Below are 17,507 nucleotides of genomic sequence, written 5' to 3'. Positions count from 1 at the left end.
CTTAGTTCCTTCCTTACCTGAAAGAAAAAAAGGCAAAAAAGCCAAACTTAAGGACAGCCTTACCAAGAAATTCAGTATGTGTAAATGAACCAATCATAGAAGATTCAGGTGGATGGCTTTCTAAATCAACATAATCCCAAATCCAGGTAGGTTAAATGGTGAAAAGTGCATAGAAATAGTACCCTATAACTATCTGCAAGACATGGCTTCCTTGGAAAACATAAAAAGGGCCTCATACTGTACCTGCTTGTCTATTTTGTTAGTTTAAAGGCTCCTTCTCATTTTTGGGAACACTGGGCTGTAATCCTGATTTGGAAAGTGCAGTTTGGTACATCTGCCTTAGCTGTCAGTAGCAGTGGGTTTTTTGCTACTATCCAATGAGGGGACATACATGATCACTGCTATTTAATCCTGATCAATACCTGAACCTCAGGCAGGACTATCTGAGTGTGGTCTCTCTGGGACTTGTTATCATTGGCAAGTGCAGGCTGCTGATCTCAGGAGAATTAAATCAGAACTAGAGTATTTTCTAAATATATGACAATAGTCCTGAAGTATCACAAACAATTGACAGCATATGCACACAAATAATTATGTTCTTGTTGCTATAAAGAAACCAATTTCCATTTGTTATTTCATTTTACATTCTTGGATTATTTTCTTGGTCATTAAACATTTAAAAAAACAGTCTAGCAGTGAATGAGCAATTATACCATTTCATGGCCTCATTAAACTACATTGCCTCCTAGAGACAAAAATCCCTTAACTCAGAAGTCTGTTTCTCTGCTGGAAAGATTAATGATATTCTTCCACAGAAACAACAATATAGGTTTTCAACTGTACTGAGACCACTACAGCAACCTCTTACAGTCCCTCTGAGATCTTGAGGGGAGTCTTTGGAGATGAAGGAAAGTGACACCTGTGTGTCCAATTCCCACTCAAAGAGAACTTTTTTCTGCCACGAGCACTGAATCTTCTGCAAAATGAAACCTGCTAGTTCCACTTATAACTCAGTTCTCAGTCCCAAGAGAATGCTGTTTCTTTCTGGAAACCACCACAGAAAAAAATTAAGGCTATTTTTTACTGTTTAGTTTCCTTCCTAAGGGGATTTTCTCCACCAGCAAAGGATAAATTAAGTCCTTTGGGTTGGTTCATGTCCCTCAGTCTATGCAAAGCATTGAATATTTAGATAACAGCATCTGAACATTCAGAAGCTGGTACATGCCTCACAAGGGCTTCTCTCCCTCAGTGTTCTCAGTGGTTACCTAGAACAATAGATAAAAGACCATCTGCAAAAACTCCTGGTACCTAGGGCTGTCAAGAATTTCTCTGGATTCAAAAGCAAAATTTATTAGCTCTCCCCAAAGTACATTTTTGTTCTTGACATCTCCCACAGTAATAGCCACTGATATTTTGAAATTATATTTAGATTTATGAAGTTGTAAGAAGTGAGGAAAGTCTGGCCTGAGAAAAGATTCTTCACATTCCAGAGGAAACATCTGAGAAGAAAAACCACTTCTATCCCAGTTTATGAAGATTTGAAGGATGAATTGAAAGTGAATCCAAAAGAAAAAGATGCTTACATTTTTAATCAAATCTTGTTTTGTACTAAAGATTAAGGAATTGTTATTTTTTATACAAACCTCTTCTTCTTCCCAGTCTATCAAGTCCCAGTCATAAGCAATTACTGCTCGCCTTCTTTTCCAGAACTCCAGAAAAACAGTTGCTGGAGAAAATAGAAAAAAAATCAAGATTGTTTTTAAGTAAAGAAAAATGTTAACTGCTATCACAGAGCTGTTGAATAAAGCTATTACATTATTTTGATTTCTTTGCATAAATGTCTTCCTTTGAAGAGCAAATCATTCTGATGATGAAAAAAAAGCAATGCCTTCTAAGGATTACTTTGCTTGCTTCGAGTATGATTGAGGCTTTAGAGATTCCATTTAGTGCTAAATGAGAATGTTTAATTTCTAACCAACCAAGGAAGGACTTGCAAAGAATAAAATTGTTCCTGTGAGTCATCACTACTAGATACAGCAGATTTCTGATGAAGCTAAAGGTTTCTTGTGGCTATTGTAGATACAGCAGCAACTTTCCTTCTTGCAGACCATTTACAATTCACAGAAACCAGAAATCTGAGGAAGCAACATTCCAACGTATGTGCAAATTTGTGTAGTGCTACTGAGAAAATGGGAACTTTTGTTTTACACCTTTCTAATCCAAACTATTTCTTCTACACTACCTGGCTGTGTGTTGTGGCATTAATATCTGAAAATTAATTATTTTGTACTATGTAGCCCTTATTGACAGAGTTCAAGGTAGTGTAATATGCCTGCACATGCCTATGTGTCCATTTTGTGATGAAAAGAACAATCAAGAAAGCACTCAGTCATAAAACAATATGTTCATATTCTGGAGATTAAAAGTGAGCCCGTTTATGTTTTTTAGGGGTTTTTTATTATTATTTTTTATTATTTTTATTGACTGTGTTAAAAGAAGGTAGATGCTGTCAAAGCTAATACAAATCAATGGAATGTCTTCCTCTCCTGCTGTGAGATTTGGCTCTTCCCTTTATTGCTCACTGGAAAGCATCAGGCTGATAACCACAGAGAACAAAAATCTCTTTGTTCATGAGCTAGCAGGGTATCAGCTTTAGCAGTGTCAAAATAACCTGACAATCTGCACCACAGCCACTCCTAAAAGGATCTCCTTAATGGACTGTCCCCTCCATTGTATTGATAACAATATGACGTGATACTAAGCTCTGGCATAGGTTTGGTGAAAGTGAATTTTTGTCCAGTAAGAATTATTATATTTTAATGTTTTAGCCAATGCAGCTAATAATTACCTAGAAAATGAACACTATGAGCAGACAAGGTAAGACATCAAAAGCATGTTTAAAGAGGCAGCTATTTGGTTTGAAGGCATTTTAATGGCACTCATCATCCTTTTTCTGAAAGCTGGAGTTATGTGACACCAGGTAACTAGCTGCTTTGAATAAAACTAATTAAAAAAGGAATTCAATCTCCTGATCTCAATGTCTCTATGACTTGTAAAAATAATGGCAGTATGATTGGTTTGGATCAGTAAAACTGGTAAGTGCTAATTAAGCTCTACTGCTGCTGAACCACCATGTTGTTCAACCCTTGACTTTTCATCTGGTGGAGCTGCTCAATCAGCTTATATTGAAATATTTTGCACAGGCTAAACAAGTAGCCCTGCACTTTTCAGAGACCTGGAAGAAACAAGCTTGATTGATTACTATATTCCAAAAAGGAGCTTGAAGCAGCACTCGAGTGGGTGTACGAGTCCACAGGCATGAACCTCTTACATGGTTTTTTTTCTAGTTTTTCACACACCTAAAGTGAAGAATCTATACATCTTATTTTTAGTATATTTAACACCTGTCAGAGTAAGTGTTTGCAGTTCCTGAAGCTTCTTTAGAAAGCCATTTTCAAATCATTAAGTAGCAAATAGGATGATATTCACAGCACCATTTTACCTTTTACTGTGCTACATATTTTCTTCCTCTATCCAGGTCAGTATGCACTTTTCCCTTGCTAGATATTTTAAAATGTGCTATAAATACCCACCTTTGATTGATATGCTATATTGCTGAGTTCTTGTAAATAGTACTGCTTTTTGAAATGTCTCTGCTTCTTTTCTAGCCAAGTAATTACTATTAGCCAAATGCCCTACCCTTTTCTGTCTTGGACAGCTTAACAGGACACAGTTACACTCATCTCTCTCCCATTTTCCAATCAGTATGTTTAAACCAGACATTGAGAATTCTCTAAAAATATTGCCTGGAATTTTGAATTTCTCATTGGTCTTCAATCCCAGGTCTTTTGCTGCCTTTCCCTCTATTCTGCTTGCACTGCTTCAGAGCTCAGCCTTGCAGCTCAGTCCTCAACATCCTCTTGTACAAACAGCTGTCATGTTAACATCATTTCCTCAGATGCTTTTGAAGCATGTTGTGTTCTTATCTAGTAATGCAAATGGCCTCTCAAAGCAAATAGCTCAATCCTGACCTTCTCTCAGAGGTTCTCTTCCTATCGTATTTCAGAACACTGTTTGATATATCCATCCTGACTTCTGGAATATATTCCATGCTGGAAGCAAGGTTTGTAGGAAAGTAAAACCTTTTATTATACTAGCTGGTATATTTAGAAAAAATGTTTTGTGTTGGCATTTCTTATTGCTTTAAGAAAAGTGTTCAATTCTTCATGCCAGCCCTTTTCCCTAGCTTTCCCTTTCAGCAAGTGTTCTAAAGCTATTTCCATTACCAAAGGAAACATGCTTCTAGGTAGACAAGAAGAACTTTCAAAAAGGACTTTTCTTGTGTGCCTTAGTCTCTCAGAGATACCAGACAGATAAACTACCATGAGATCTAGGAGATAAGGAGAAATGATAAATAACTGGACACTCCTGTTGGGCAGTTACTTGGCTACTGAACCTCAGGAAAGATCTAGGCAATGACATCTTTGCACTATCTTTCCCCAGTACTTCAACTGGAAAAGCAAAAGCTACAGTTCCATTTGGCTTTATAGCAACATGCTGGAAGTCAACTGATTATTGAATTTTACCCAGATTTTTGTTTGAGAATAACTTTTTTTTCTGCACTTTAAATGTCAACATTTCTTCAGAATGAGTATCTTCTGTTAATTGTCTGTCTTTGGAAAGAATCCAGTTCAGACAGTAAAAAAAGAGGAATTTTTCCTAGAAATGGGACCTACCTTTTCATCAAGCTTGACATATCTCAAGGCATACATAAAGGGCAAAGTATAGGTGCTTCCCTCTAACACAGAAACACAAAAATTGCTATTTCTCTCCTCTTTTTAAAACCTCTGAACATCTGGAAAGTATCATCAAGACTAGACATTCTCAAAAGGAAAAATTATTTTCCAGCTCCTGAGATGATGACATCTCAGTGAACATCAATGACAATCTGTTCGCCAACAGAAAGGAAGTATTAGTGGACATTTTTAGGGACTTGCTCTTTCCTATAAACCACAGACATTTATAGCTTTAATCTTTTTGAAAGAGCTTTTCCTTTCAACAGAAGCTCCAGTACAGAAAAGCTTATACAAACTACCACTGAACTCCATTTGTGTACTGAAGGAAGACAATCTTCTGTTCTTTGCTGCATCAGTTTAAAATTAAAGTCGTCTTAACTCTTACGTCTTTTGCGTATACCTTAACAACTGCCATGTATTTTTCCTATTATATCAGTTACTTTTACTTCTTATACAGAACTTTGCTTAAACACAGCAGAAACACAACCATTGAGGTGATGGGTCAACATATTTTTTAAAGAACAGGATGTTTATATACCATCATCTCTTGGTGCCCTTGACAACTACAACCTTACTTTGAGGGGATCCACTTTTCCCACAATGAAGCACTGTGGGAAAGATGGGTTCCTATGCTTCAGAGTCCTGACCCCCAGGCTCATTGCTGCTCCACAAATCAAGCAGCCCATACTGATATTTTTCATGTTAATTCCCCTCCTTAACCTGGCCACAAAAATGTGCTCATCATTTGGAGAAGCATTTTGCATCATTTAAGAAGTGAGCAACCTATTTTGTCTATCAATTAAAGATGTCTTTAGAACAAAAGCATCACTTTTTTTCATAGAACAACAGACCACTTCTTCAAGAAAGAAGTATTGGGGTTTTTTTGTTTGTTTGTTGTTTTTTTGGTTTGGTTTAGTTTGTTTGTTTGTTTTTCAAAGCATTGCAATCATTATTTAATATGCTAGTGTCTGTGAAACTGGATCATCTGTAGCCAATTTGTTATGCACTAGCCAGTTATTCCATGCAGACTGAAAAAAACATTTCCACAGTCAAACTACCACTGCTATTTCCTCTCTTTCTCTATGATTTAGTGAAATGATGGTGATATCTGCAACCACCAACAGGCCTACTATGGACTGAAAATTAATTTAAGACAGGTGGCAACCCAACTTATAAATACAGTATCAGAAAATGTATGGGGCATGTGGTTTTCTGTGTTCTTTGTTTCTACTCTATAAAAATGTCTCCATAATCTCACTGCTGTGTAAGCAAGGTCTTATTTAAGAAACTATAGTTTGAGTGGAGCCGTAGGATTGCTCTATTCCACAAACCATCACCTTACACTCACAGCCTCCTTTCTGGTGCTGCCCCTACACCCCTCTGAGCAGCAAGCTCACAAAAACAGTGTAAGCAAAAAAAAAAAAAAAAAAAAAAAAAAAGGTGGGGAATGCTCTCACCCCAGGTGCTTTCCTACAGTTTCTACTCGACTCCATCCAGATTTATCATTAATTACATTTTCTTCTTATCTCTCAGTGGGCTCAGGTGCTGGAGATGCATGGATAGGCAGTGCATTTCCTGGTGTAGGCAGGCTGGTGGGGAGATATTCCCAGAAGTTAGAGGGAACAGAGTCTGGGATCTGCAAGATCTCATAGGCAAGCATCCTCAGCTTGCTCAGCCTTCTCCAAGGCAGTGAGCACAAGACAGGACCAGGCATGGTAACCTGCATGAGGGACTCCCCTTACCTAGAGCTGCTTTTCCTGCAGCTCTGGATCTGGGAATTGTTAGACACAGGTCCAATGTTGTGAGCAGAGCTGTTTCTTGAAATCAGTGTCACTGGAGGAACAAAAACACTGGTGCAAAAAGCTGCACTCCAAAGACATGCTGACCAGCAGTTAGGAATAGTGAATTAAATGTTCAACAATGTTATCCCATCCGTTTTCCTTGCTGAGATAGAAGTACATGCCCCTAAACTGTCTTGGAATTCTCAGCTTTAGTGAGCACACAGAGAAAGAGGTATGAAAATCTGAGTAAATATATAAAAGAAATCTTTAAGGCTCATAATTTTTTATTGATTCTCAGTTCTGGTGTTGCTCTAAACGCAAGCTGAAATACCAAGGAGAAACACAAAATCCATATGGTCTGTGGGTTTTCTCCTTAGTTTAATCTGTGATACTTTACTACTGTCAATATTACATGAAATGACACAAATAGGTTTGACTGGTAATATGACCTAATTTAGTAAGTTAACTAAGACAAAAACATAGTTTTGGAGGAAGGAACTGAGAAAGACTGGCAGGCTAGCCTATATTGCCCTGGTAGCTCTGATGTGGCCTCCTGGATATCTCTTGTGGCTCAGTAAAGAGCTTGCTGTTTAAAAGGGAGATTATAAAAACTACTCCTTTCCAAATCAGTTGGAGATATGTGAGTGAAAAACAGGAGAACAGTGGCTAAATCAGGACACCTCAAGCACCCAGACCTGTGAGATGGATGCTGCTTTTGCAGCACCTCATTGGGACATTTTTATAAAGAAGTTTTCCTTCTCTCAGAATTTCATGGTAGCATCTAAGAGCCTGGGCACACTTAGGGAATGTTTGAAGGACTTCATGTGCTGCCAGAAATTATTGTTTCCTCTTGCCTTCAATTCTACCTACAAGACCACAGTAGGAAAAGGAGCTGAGCCAGAAATAGAATTTCCTATGGGCAAAATTCAGCCTCCATGGCAACAGTTAGACCACTCTTGGATCAGTGTGTCATTCAGGTAAATTTTCAATTAATTTCACCAGTTTTAATTTCAGCCAGCTTGCATGCATTTAAGCTTTACTGGCTTTCTGCAAGGTGGTAAAAACAGGCCATTAATTTATTTTAGCACAGACACTAAACTGAGCTGCCCTAAGCTAAGAGGAGCCCTGAACAGTAACATAGAAAAGGTCTCAGTTCCAAAAAATTACAAAACCACCCAGGACATAATTACCTATATAGACACTACTTACTGCATTTGTGTTTTTACTTCAATAAAAATTATTATCAAATAAAAAACTGATTTCAACCACTTTTAACTTAATTTTTCAGAAACAAAAAGGCATCAAACCTAAATGATTTTCCTCAGTGTCTGAAAAAAATGTGTTGGAAATTCCAAAGGCCTGTGTCGCATCACAATCTTTATGAAAAAGATTTGTCTGTTACTTAATATCAAAACAAAAACTTACCCCACACAGCCATGAAAACAGCAAAAAAGACAGTAGCTCCATTGTCAAAAAGATGGGTTACCTAAAGGATATATTAATAGTATGATCAATTTGTGATGATAAGCTTTTTTTTTTTTTTCATTTTTCACCTAATAAAATTAATGTAATCATACAGTTCTGAGGATCCTTTCCTTGAGACATGACAGACATATGACAGTCAGTTGACAGGACTATTTTCCAGCCTGGCCTGGGACTGCCCCCTGCCAAGATCAGGTGTGAGAATCATTTCAGACTCAAAGAATCCATTTTATGGAGCCATGTTCAAGGAATGGATCATAAGATAAAGGTTGATGTCAAGGACTCCATAACACATCTAGGATGCAACCTTGGGGACTGATGATTCTCTTAAGTGCAAATTGCATTCATGTGTTTTACAACCCAAATGAAGTCCTGGTAAAAGACAAGGAATGTCAGTATCAGCTGCACTTGATCTGTCCTTCCAAGATTTTATCTACCCAAGCTCACCAGAGACAAATGCAAAAGGGAAAATTAATGCTTTTCTGGAGAGCATTTCTCTTTGCATAGTTTAAAATGTACCTTGGCATAAACGCAGCTGTCTGATAACCTCATGAAGGGACAGTATTTATCACATATAGGACACATTATGATATCTGTAGCTTGGCAGACTTCTTTACTGGAAAAATGGAAAAGATAAAAATTAATAGCTTAATGCACAACAATCAGCCTTAAAATTTATTCGAAGTTTTACTAATATCCAGTTACTTATTCAACAGTACTGTTTTTTTCATGGAAGCCAAGATGTTCATAACCAGTGTTGGCAAATATTTGTTGGCTGTCAAGACTTCAGAGTTTAGAACCATGATTGCAGAGGACAGTTCTTCAGGGTCAGCCTAGCAGTCTCTCTTTACCATTTCCAGCTTCTCCTTGAGTCAGAAATCACCTTTGGTAGGAAGAGGGTGAGGATGATCACAGATAATGCTAAATTTGACATATTCTTGTGACCTAAGTGTGCAAGAATGTAGAGATGTGGCACGCAGCAGAAGGTCTGGGGGGGTTCTTCATCTGAAGAATGCCTCCGTGGGGAAGATCTTTGGGAAAGAGACTGAAAATTTCCTACTCTTCTGCTAGTCTGTTAAAACAGTAATGAAGGAGTCCTACTATTTTTCTACTTCATGTTCACTTGCCTGTACCACCAGCAACTGGAGCTGGGTAAGAAACATTGCCTCTCATTCCAATTCAGAAGCACATAACAAGGGAAGCTTGATTCTGGGTACTCTGTGAGCACTGAGCCCAATCTTTTCCTGAGTATTCATTCAACACTCAAAAATGAAATAATTAACAATTCATATGAAGATCATATTACTCATAATAACCCACAGCTGTAATCTCCCATAAAAAAAGTGCCCACATTACCTGACTTGGCAGTGGTTCAACGTGGTGACTCCATACAAAAAGACAAACAATCCAATGAAGGCAGCTGGGAAGAGCATCCCTGTGTACCAGCCTAACCAGGCAAAGTACAGCCCAATTTTCTCACCAAAGTACCGTCTGTTTTAAAACAGAACACAGGGCAGTTACTGTTGATTAGAATAAATCTGCTTTGTCTTCCTTGGTAACAGAGAATAAATATTTCTGGTATATCTGAAGAGCAGATTATAGAGCAGAGTCAGAATTTCCTGAGCAAGAAGCTTTCTAAATCCACACCGAGGGACCTGTCTCATGAATGAAATTCTAATGTGAATTTGAAATTTCTCTATGGACAGTTTACAGTGAAATTATTGAGGATCTTGGAATGTATACAATGAGGTTTTTTTTAAAAAAGTTAGATCTCTGTGTTAGGGAAACTGATGGCTTTCTTTGCCTTTTGGCTGTGTCACTGTACTTATCAAATAATTGCACTGAAATAACTTTTATTCCTGAAACTGGTATAACAGTAAAAATTATTTGGGCCCAAGTTATTTGTAAGAAATTACTTTATCAGAAGTTGTTCTCCAATCCCATTTATTTTCATTTGATAATTTTTTGTCTTAGCTCAGTTCCTCGAAAAATAATCTTATGATTCTACCACAGGTAGAGACTAAAGTGCAAATGAGGTCCAAAAAATATCTTTATGTACATTCTTGCACTGATCTGAAAGAAAGAGGTCTGAATCAATCCAACTTTATTAGCTATATATAATTACAAGTAACAGCAACGTGACCAAGAAACCCGCATTTGCTACATATTCATGACCGTTTTTCCTCCTCCCAAACACAACCAAACCTTTATTTATGTGCTAAAGAATGAACCAAGCCCGGCACACAAAAAGCCTGCTGAACTCATCAGCATAGGAACAGGCTGCATGCATTGTCCTGTGCTTGACTGCTTTGTGCACAGTAGGCTGATGATCACATTAGGATGCTTTACAAGTCAATATTCAATTATCATGACTACAGTGAAGATCTTAGGAGATTCTTTGCAATATTACTTTTAAAGAATGAAGGATAATGATATTCTTGCACTTCAGTGATTTTGCAGACAATTTACATTTGCAGATTAACTGAAATTGAGAATAGCTGCTAATAAAAACCCACGTCTACACTAATGATGAAACTTCTGATCTGTCCAGAGACCAAGAATGCAGTGAGCCAGCACTACTGGCTCCTTTATTCTATCAGAAAACATCTTTGGTCAAACTTACACAGAGAGGAGAAAAACACCCATGACAGGCTCTAGGCCTGGAGACAGTGGAGAAGGGAAGGAAACATTTGGTCTGGAATAGATGAAACACTCAGTTTTCAAATGGATATTAAAAATTTTCAGCATGAGCAATATCTGTCTGGGTGGAGCTCATGCTCTGTTGAATGATACTGACCTACACTAATTATTATAATTTGAGTTTACCAACACTGTGTGAAAAGCCAAATATTGTCATGTTGGTTTTATTCTCCTGTCATTCAGCAGAGTCAAATTTACATGCTAAAGAGGTGATAAGGTAACGATAATACACTGAGTTCTGACAAGGGCAGCAGGTCTTGTTGTAAAAAGACACACTGTAAACTGCTTTTTGAGCCCTGACTGGATAGTTTTAGTGAACCCATTTGCCTAATTATTTTCCTGACACCTAGGATGTCAAGCTGTGCCAGCTCCACTGAAAGAGCAAGTTCACAGTTTGAGCTTACTTTCATTGAATATTTATGACTTACTTTTTTCCATGTACATAGTTCAAAGCAGTGAAGTAAACTCAACATTGATCAAGATTTATTTTTTTATTTCATTCTCTCTATTCAAGGATGAATGCTTCCTCATTCTACACCCCTAGTCAACAAACTTCATCCTCTATCCTGTTGAGCCTTTCTATCTAATGGTACAAATCATAGTACCCTTTTTTGATCTAGAGATCAAAACAGCTTCATCCGAGATGAAGACCTAAGTAAGGTTCAGTGTGTTCATGAAAAAGAATGGACACGATTGGGAGCAGCCTAAGCTTCTGCAACGTAAGAAAAAGGCATCCAAGAGGCCATCTGTGAACTTGGTTTTAAAAATAAGTGCAGGGTGTTAACCTTACTTTGATACCTATTGGTTTAAATATGGACAAACAGACTTGGTCTTCTACTATTGCCCTTTACTTCACAGCTAGTATTACACAGGCTGTACGGTTCTTGTATCTGCATGCTGGCATTTCAGCCAGAACTCAGTAATGTACATGAGGAATTCCAAGGAAATTTTTTCTAGGGTGCCTCACTGTGTATTACTTAAATTTCACTTGTTGTCACTGGAGGCCTCTGAACTTTTCCAGCCTTCATAATATTTGCATTTTTGCTAACTTTGCTAACTTATTACTATCCAATTTTTCAGACTGTTAATAAGAACAGGAAAAAAATAATTGTGTATTTGATGGTTCTCTCACAGAAAATTTCCTCCACAACTAACCTAAAAAGCAGAGATGTAAAAAACCTAAAGGAGGAATCTATCTCTTCTATCATGGTATATGCTATATCATTAGAATTATAATTAAAAAACAATTTCAGCTTTTGAGTTTTATAATAGCATGTATGTTAGCCCTCCAGTATTACCAAATTAATGTTGAACTGTCTCCCCTTACCACATCCCAGTGGTAGAACTACTAGACTTAACTGTGACAGGATTTCATGATTTCTCAGTACTTACCAATAAGGCACATTTTTGAAAAGTATTAAGCTACAAAGTCTGATTTCAGACTTATAAAATGTGATATTGAATTTCTCTGTGTTTAATGACCTTCATTATATCATATTTTGCTTTCAGAATGCAGTCATGAAGCTAGAACATAAACAAGTTTGGACTGAAGCCAAGAACCTATCTATCTTCATTACTCCTTTTGCAGGTAGAATAAAATCCTATTGCAGAATTCTTTCGATCATGGAAAAGAAGTTTTGAGGAAGCTATAGCTTTCCAGCAGGTGTTTTGGGCATTTGAAGCTCTTATGTTATGTCAGGAGCAATGAGGTGGGGACAAGAAGCCTGACAGGAGATTGAAAGGGATTTGCCAGCTTGCATTCAAGTAATGTAACATAAACATGGAGTAAAATACAAGTAACTCTCGCAGTACTTTTGCTTTTGCTTTCAGATTCATTTAAGTATTTTTACAACCACTTTATTAATACAGTTTTCTCCCTCCCTTTTTTGTCTAGTAAATAATGCATGCATACAGCATCATGAGCAATTTGTGTGCAACCTTGAAGAAAGCATCTATGGACCAAAGACCCCAGAGATCACTGCAGCTGTTTCCATTGATTTACATGGTTCCAACCCACATAAATATAGTCAGTCCTGGTCTCTTTCCAAATGCTGTAAGTTCTAAGGATCTTAAATTATTCTTGTAAAGTAACTATGAATCCTAAATTCCAAGAGAAGTGTAATTACAATCATGGTACCACATCCACTGATTAATGAGTGCCTTTGCACTCCAAATCTGCATCTTCACACTGCCGCCCATTTCAAAAGCAGAATCACACAATTCCCCTCAATTAACTTTTTCTCATATTTTTCTAGAGACTACTATCTCCATAGCAGCCATCTGGTGAGGTTAACTGACATCTGAGAGGCACCAACTTGACTGGGGCTGTAGGCCTTGCTTTCACAGCTAAGGATAAAAAAACCAACACCAACACCAACACCAAAGTATGAACAGTTTTGTATGTACCACTGCAGCAACATGACTTTGAGGTGGAAATACATCCTATTAATAAGATAAGTGTATAATCTACATCTGATTTACTGCTTACCCTTTCTACAGAATATAGTAAAGAGAAATGTCAGATAGTGGCACTAAGTTCTGGCCAGACATTTGTGGAAGTACAAACATCAGTCCACTCCTTTTGTATGGATGGCAAAGGATTTCCTTCAAACACACCCTATGTAGCTGTGGGTATGAGAAACAAAAAAAAAAGTTGCTGCTATTGCAGAACTTGTACTACAAAAGCCTTTGTTTAAATTATGCATGCTGAGGTACTTCCAAGTGAAATGAACAACAGGAATTGCTGGTGTTGTCAGCTCTTCAAGGAAAAATCTCCAGCTCACTACACACGTGAGCTGCTGAGAGTGGCAGGAGACAGGAAATATTTGGCGGGAGCTAAGGAAACGTGAGGGATCTAATGTCTGTGAAGTGAGAAGAAAAAGGCATTCCCTCTCCTTTCCTGTCATTGATCCTTCAGTGATTCCATTGCAGCTATTGGTACGCTGGGCTGAGGCTGCATCTCTGAACCCTGCCAAGCTTGACAGCTACTGAGGCTCCCTCCGCTCAGGGAGCCTCACAGCCCCCCTGCTCCCCTCCTCTTTGGGTAAACGCTTACTCAGAACCACCACAGGACATCCATAACCTCAGCTAAGGGGTTTGCTGTTTTGGTTGGGTTTTTTTCTTTTGTAAAATAGCTGTGAAAAAAAAAATCTGTGGATGTCACTGTCTGCCAAAAAGCCAAAGTGTCTTAAAAATCTTAACCATCAATCACAGGCAGCTCAAGAAGGCTGCTACCAAGGACCAGAACAATCATGTCTCTAACCTTTATCATTCTGTTACCATTTAGTCTCAGACTTAAAAAACTTAATTATTAATAAACCAAAATCATATTAATCAACCAAATGAAATCAAACCCCAGATATTGGCTCAACAGCATTTTCACAAATGCTCAACAGCATTTTCACCAAGAAATGTTGATGAAGACCAGTAGCCTTGACTACTGAAAAAACATTATAGATATAACCTGTTTATATTGTGACATTAATATCTTACTGGATACTGGGAAATGAAAAAAAACCAAACACCTTCAGTGTAACTGTTGACTCCTCTGTACATCAGTAATTTCCACAGTGTAATTAGACAAAAATTCTGCATTTCTGTCCAGACCAGTATATTAAAAAAGAAATAACAGCTTTCAGAATTAAATTATGAGGTACAAATATGAAACTTCACTTCCTAAAGCATTTTAAAAATTACATGTCTAAGTAAATTTTTTTATTGCATTTATCTGTGAGCGTTTTCTACATGGAAATTGAACACCTCCTGTTTTATGAAATAGATGGGTTTCATATGGTTTAAATCAATAGCACTGTCTGCCTCCAGGGCCAGCCTCTATAAATCTTTCTATCTGGAAACTGTTTTGAGAATCAATAAAAGCAAAGGTTTCTACCAGCTATAGGATTTACAAATGAGGAAATTAATATGCTGGACCAATTGCATGCTCTGTGTGACCATTCCCAGTGGCCAGTGCATCAGTATCTTCAGTGATCCAAATACATCCAAAGTCTTTATTAACAGGCCCTTGTAGCTCCATATCCCTCTCTTAAAGTAGACAAAGCTCATTAACGCCCAATTAGTTCTGCCAAACAGGATCAGTAAAGGCTCTGGCTCTCTATATACACATAAAAAATACATAATCCTCTATCAGCACAAGCAAGCCTATTTGAAAACATTATTTTAAAGGGGTATAAGAATCTGGAGTAGTTTCTCAGCATTTCTGCTTTGCCGGCTACTACCAAGATGAATACAAATCCAGGTTGTGGTGCTGTGGCTGGGCTGAGTTTAAGGGAAGTGGTACTGGAGAGATTTTGACACATTTCCCACTTGTGCTGCTGAACTCAGTAGAACACCCAGTGCCTGTGAGTTCTTAGTTGATGAGAGCCTGTTTTGTATCAAAGCATGCTCTGAGGAGGAAGAACTGCTCCAAAGAAGAGACATGTAACCAAATCCAAATAGTTTCCACATATTTTTTTTTTCCCCTCATAAATATTCTGCAAACCCTTCATTAGAAGTTACGGTGTCAGGAAGCTCTAGAAGGCAACTTCCTTCACTTTCATCCCCTACATTCTCCTCTATAGCTCTTCGAATGCAGTGGAACAGTGAATGAAATGCATTCCCATGACCTCAGGATTAGTTTCTAAAAACTACATTCATTTATTGAGCTTTTCACAGTTTTGTCAGAAGAAAGATAACCAATGCTCAAAGAACCTGTGATGTGACACACTAAGAGCAAGACGGTCTTACCTCACGAGGTCCAGTGGTTGGTATTTATACCACACTCCCCAGGAAGCCCAGCACTCATAGAGCAGGTGTCTGTGGTTTTCTGCCCCGTGGGTTTTTATGGAATTCTTACTTCTGTAACTTCCCTGAAATACAAATCTGGACATCAATAAACAACAGCAGCAATAAAAGAATATCTAAACCTCTCCCACCAGCAGCATGGATCACATTATTTATATAAACTCCATATTCGGGCACCAAAAAAGAAATACGACATTAAAAGGAAAATCTCCTCTGATTTCAGTAAAATTTAGGATTAATTTTCCTAAGAAATTTAGGATAGCTGGTGTTCAAGTCAAAGGCCATAAGCTGGAGAATCTCAAAGAGAAAACCACAGTGGTTTTCCCCTCTGAAAACATACTGATGTATCAAACCCCAATATTTTTTACAGCATAAGTCCAGAACAATTCTCCTTCTCTCTTTTTTGCAAGAAAAAGCATTTTTTTTGCAAGAAAAAAGCAGGAATTTCAGAGGCAGACACAGAATGCAAAAGAGTATAATAACTTCAGTAAGATTGAGATAAACAGTTACACAATTAAGAATTAATTTTGTGGGAAATGACTGTTTAGAAAGGAAAAAAAAATGAGAAAAATACCTCATGAAGAGGAAATGCAGCTTCATAGGAGCCATTACTGAGCAATCGATTCAGACCTAAGAATTAAAAGTATCAAATTATTTACCAATAATACCAGGAAAACTGCTAAGTAAAAATCAAACTGCATTTTCATAATAAGCTGGCAAAATGAAATTTGAAAACTATTGACAGTAAAAGAGGCATATAGAATCCTTAATAGATTTTGAAGAACAAGGATATAATACAAGCAAGGATATATTCAAATATTAATTGTCATCTATCATTTATTATGTCAGACTTTTAAATATTCAGTTGCCAAATTCACCTTCAGTCTAATAGGGACCTCACACTAAGAGTGAAATTTAACTCCACAAATTATGGCCTAAAGGAGCTAATTAGATGACAGGCTGTATGCCATGGGAGCTGAAAACTTATAGGAAAATCTTTATATTTTCAAAATGCAGGACAGCAAAGCGAATGGAATTCCTAACTTCCATATGATAATAACAGTTTAAAATAAGTTCCATTTTCCATATGATAACAATGTTTTAAAATATGTTCCCTTTATGCCTTAAGAAAGCTGCTGGATTAACAGAACAGGAACAAGGCAGCCTGCAGCAAGTACGAGACCAGAAAATAGCCTTCAACCTGAACCAATAGGATTGCTATTTGGCACAAAAAAAAAATAATCATACACCTCACTCAGTCAAGCCTTGTCCCTTTTAATAAGAACCTTGAGAGAAATAATGAATGATTGCTAAGAGGTGAGCACATTTCAGTTGGAAAATCATCAAAATAGGCCTGAACAATCATCAGGCAATGGAAAACTAAATACTGCACTAACAACCTGAAATGAAGGCATTTGAACCCTTTGATCAGTAGGCAAAGAATCCTGATTCTTTTTGTAATTCACAGCAGAATGATAGCAGCAAGAACACTCCAATGAGATTTAATTCAACATAAATAGCACTTTCAGTGAATGCATTAGTAGCTACTTGGCAGAATATGCTTTCCTACAAAGTCTCTGGCTGAAAAGCAAAACCTATACAGCAGGTTTTGCTCTGCCCAGTGATCAATACAAGGTTGTGTTCCTAATAGGTACAACACAAGTAGGCATGGGATCTGGAGGCAGGCAGGGACTGCAATTGTGTGTGCTTTGTACAGGGCTGCATGAATTCTTGTCTTTCTTCTCTCCTGTCATTGCTTGGAGTTATTGCTGTCCTCCCCCCAGGAGCTGAGCAAGAAATAAGTTCGGGGATTTAAATCTACCTCTTGAAGAAGGACAGGGTTTAAAGAGCAAGAAAACAAAATAGACTGGAGGGTTTTCTGGGGATTGCCTCTCTGTTTGCAGTGCCCCAGTCTCAGTGTGGCACACAAGCACTGGGTGCTTTGTAA

General features: G+C 37.7%; 1 protein-coding gene across 1 annotated transcript in view; it reads right to left on the bottom strand.

The window, feature by feature from the left end:
- ANO4 (anoctamin 4) overlaps positions 1 to 17,507 on the bottom strand; it is a gene marked incomplete at its 5' end in the record, with an annotated part of 124,919 nt that overhangs the window by 32,992 nt on the left and 74,420 nt on the right. The window contains 6 exon segments of the mRNA XM_030458333.1: positions 1,644 to 1,726; positions 8,003 to 8,063; positions 8,579 to 8,675; positions 9,416 to 9,550; positions 15,503 to 15,624; positions 16,134 to 16,189. Of these exon segments, the coding sequence (XP_030314193.1) occupies positions 1,644 to 1,726; positions 8,003 to 8,063; positions 8,579 to 8,675; positions 9,416 to 9,550; positions 15,503 to 15,624; positions 16,134 to 16,189 (554 nt within the window).

The sequence above is a fragment of the Calypte anna genome, chromosome 1 (assembly GCF_003957555.1).
Source record: "Calypte anna isolate BGI_N300 chromosome 1, bCalAnn1_v1.p, whole genome shotgun sequence".
In the NCBI taxonomy this organism is placed as follows: Eukaryota; Metazoa; Chordata; class Aves; order Apodiformes; family Trochilidae; genus Calypte; species Calypte anna.
This window is presented reverse-complemented; position numbering and strand designations above follow the sequence as displayed.